The sequence below is a fragment of the Ursus maritimus genome, assembly GCF_017311325.1.
Source record: "Ursus maritimus isolate PB19 chromosome X unlocalized genomic scaffold, ASM1731132v1 scaffold_X1, whole genome shotgun sequence".
Classification (NCBI taxonomy): domain Eukaryota; kingdom Metazoa; phylum Chordata; class Mammalia; order Carnivora; family Ursidae; genus Ursus; species Ursus maritimus.
The window spans coordinates 29,796,374-29,799,458 of NW_024423319.1; the positions used below are offsets into that span (position 1 = coordinate 29,796,374).

At 48.2% G+C, this 3,085-nt stretch overlaps 1 protein-coding gene across 1 annotated transcript in view; it reads left to right on the forward strand.

Annotated features, from left to right (window-relative positions):
• TMEM255A (transmembrane protein 255A) overlaps positions 1–3,085 on the forward strand; it is a 54,966-nt gene that overhangs the window by 6,583 nt on the left and 45,298 nt on the right. The window contains exon 2 of the mRNA XM_040628475.1: positions 2,922–3,064. Coding sequence (XP_040484409.1) covers positions 2,922–3,064 — 143 coding nt within the window. The remainder of the gene's footprint in view (positions 1–2,921; positions 3,065–3,085) is intronic.

A 3,085-nucleotide genomic window follows, 5' to 3' on the forward strand; every position in this document is an offset into this window, starting at 1 on the left:
AAACACCGTGATAGGCACTGTTTTCAAGTACCTCCTGCTTTATTTCGGCGCCTCACGGTATCGGACGGAGGTTTTCGAAAGGTTGACTAAACAAAATCGGAGTCAGATGTTCCTGCGTTCGTGGGAACATCTAAGGCAGGCCCCAAATTGTGCCGTAAGAAGCATAGGGCTTCCTTCTAAAATGAAACAAGCACGGGAAAATGTCCTAAACAGACACCATGAGCTACCTCTTAGTAGCCCGGACCACACATTCAGAGAACGGGTGTGTCTCGCTCCAAGTAGATGTGACTTGTAAGTCCAATTGACACTAAAGGTAAATGGAGAGGTGATTCTGCACATTTTAAAAGCATTTGCCCCAGGGTTCCTTATGATGGTCAACTTCCCAGGTGCAACTAGAAATAATCTCATCTTACACAATTACAGTCCTTATAGTGTAAAGTAGGGGGTGACTTGGGGGAGGGTGTGAAGGGGACAGAGAATAGATACTCAACTTGTGATGAGAGAGTTTTCTTAGGAATTTTCAAAGTAAATCCTATCTAGAGGCAAGGCCCCTGTAAATCTGTGGGATCTTTGCCCAGGTTTCTCAACTGACTGGATTTTCAACTCCGGTTCTAAAGCAGGGGGAAAAAAAATAGATTTTCAAATGACACCATGTGGTTTGCTGAGTCACTTCTCTGACCTGGCTCCTGTGCTTGTAAGAGCTTAGAGTGATATTTGCAAAGGAGACCCAAGAGCTGTGAATAGGATTTAAAGCCACTTGGCAGGGAAAGAGCAGGCGAGTGATACCGAAAAAAATTAAAAAGACCATACACACACTCCCCCGATTTAGTCTCTAAAGTTGATATGTTTTCTGGGTGAGGTGTTGAGCCACTTTCGGTGTCACAAAGATACCCTTGGTGTCTCCAGATGTTCCCTCACTGTCTTTTGCTAGTTCGAGGCAGGGGAGGGCTAAGATGGGGTGAGTGACAGAGGAGAAGGCAGGTGGAATGGGAGGCGATGCTGGTAGGTTTAGGTTAGAGCCCCTCTGTGGAAACAACTCGCAGGTTCACTGAGAAGCATCCGTCATCCAATAGACTCAGGGACCCTGGTTTAGACACTCACGTAGGGCCCACTAACCTTCAGGTGAACAGGAAATAAATCCTGGCCCCCCTCTCCCCACCCCCACTCCTCCAGGCCCCCTCTCTCAGCCCTGCTCCGGGTGTTTCCACTAGTCAGCCTGCCATCTGCATCCCAAATAGCCATCTCTCTCGAAGGGCCCTGATGTCACAGGTGTCGCTAGTGGTCCTTTATGCTCTTCCCCGTGGAGGCTGGACTCAGGCCCCACTGGAGAGGAGACTCATCTCCCAACTTTCCCTACCTCTGCTCCCAGGGCGAGGTCTGGCGCTTTAGTCTGTGGGTGCCTATAAACGCTCCAGCCACTGTACATTTCAATGTGAAGTAGTCTCAGAACGGGATCGCATTAGAAATGACCCTGATGAGTCATGTCCCTCACTTTCCAGGCTGACGTCAGGGGAGACCGCCAGCCCCTCCCACCTCCCTTGGAGCCCTCGGCAGGGCCCGCACTGGGGAAGACGAGATGGGTGGTGGAGCGAACCCAGGGTGGGACTCCTGGCCCTTTGCGTCCACACCAGGAGGGCAGATCGGCTGGGGGCTGCACGGCCCGCCACAGCCCTTCTCTCCCCCCACCTGGCCTCTGGCTCTCGCTGGCTGTCTCGCCTCCCTCCCCCTTCCTTCATCCCCTCTCCCCTCCCTCCCAGTGGTGCAGTCTGGGCGGCTTCAAAGGCGGCTGCTGCCTTGAGGCTGCAGTGAGGCCTCTCAGAATGATGGGGTCCTGGGAGCAGATTCTAGTGGCCTCTTTAGGCCCATAAATGCCACTCAAGCCGTCTGGGTGGGAGACCCCATCATAAGGCTCCCCGCTGCTTCATCCTTCTCACTAGAGAATGGACTCTCCTACCACGCCCCCCGTTTGCTTCTGTTTACAGAACTCCTAGGTGGGAACTCATGCCTGGTATTTCCTGCTGAGAGCCCCTTCCCCAGGCCAGAGAAACGCAGGCGGAGTGTGGAGCGGTGCTGGATTTCTTTGAAAAAAAAAGATTAAATTCAAAAGCGAGTCTAGATACCATTTTTCTATCTGACTTAATAAGCCTGTTTTCGAAAAAAATATTGGTTTGCGCTATCATGTCTGATAAGCACTGAGTAGGAGAGCGGGTTTCTTGTCGTTTATATTTATGTCACCTCACATAAGCCTAAACGTGTGTAAGTTATAATCTTCCCCATCTACCTCCCCCGGCACATATCTTTGTGGACTAATGGCCTCCAAACACTTACTTTATTACACACATTTGTTATGTGACAGATCTTGCCAACACACCATTTTAAAGTTTATATATGAGGTGGCAAATGTCAGAAATAAATGAAAAAAAAAATCCCAGTACCTGGCTTGGTTGTGATATTTACACTGAAAATGAAATTTCCTATCTCCAGCTTATGAAAAAAACCCTCTCGGTCGCATATTGGCTTTAAAATATTTTCATTTAATGCCTCCACAGGCACACTTCCCATTTATCATATGCCTTATAATTTGGCCTAAAAAAAAAAAACACTCTACTAAGTGGGTATGACACATCTTTTCTAGAATGCCGAAAGCACAAAAATTTGCTTTTGTTTTGTTTTTATGCAACTGGTAAGATTTCTTCTGTTGTTCATTTTCAAACTGGAAATATGGTTTTTTTAATTGTAAACGTGGCACCTGATGACGGCAAAAAAATGAAGCCCCACCCCTTCTCTGTAATTCCACTCCCCAGAGATAACCCCAACTACCAGTTGGAGTAGGAAAGGAAGACCTTCCTAATGATTTTTCCTTTAAGTACATTCCTTCTCCGGCCGAAATGAGCAATTTCAGTTTCTCTGTGTGCTTTCAGGAGCCTTCAATCGAAGGAAACGAAACTCCATCTATGTCACGGTGACTTTGCTCATTGTGTCCGTGTTGATTCTCACGGTGGGCCTTGCCGCCACCACCAGGACCCAGAATGTGACTGTCGGAGGTTATTACCCCGGAGTTATTGTAAGTATAAAAGGCATAGGT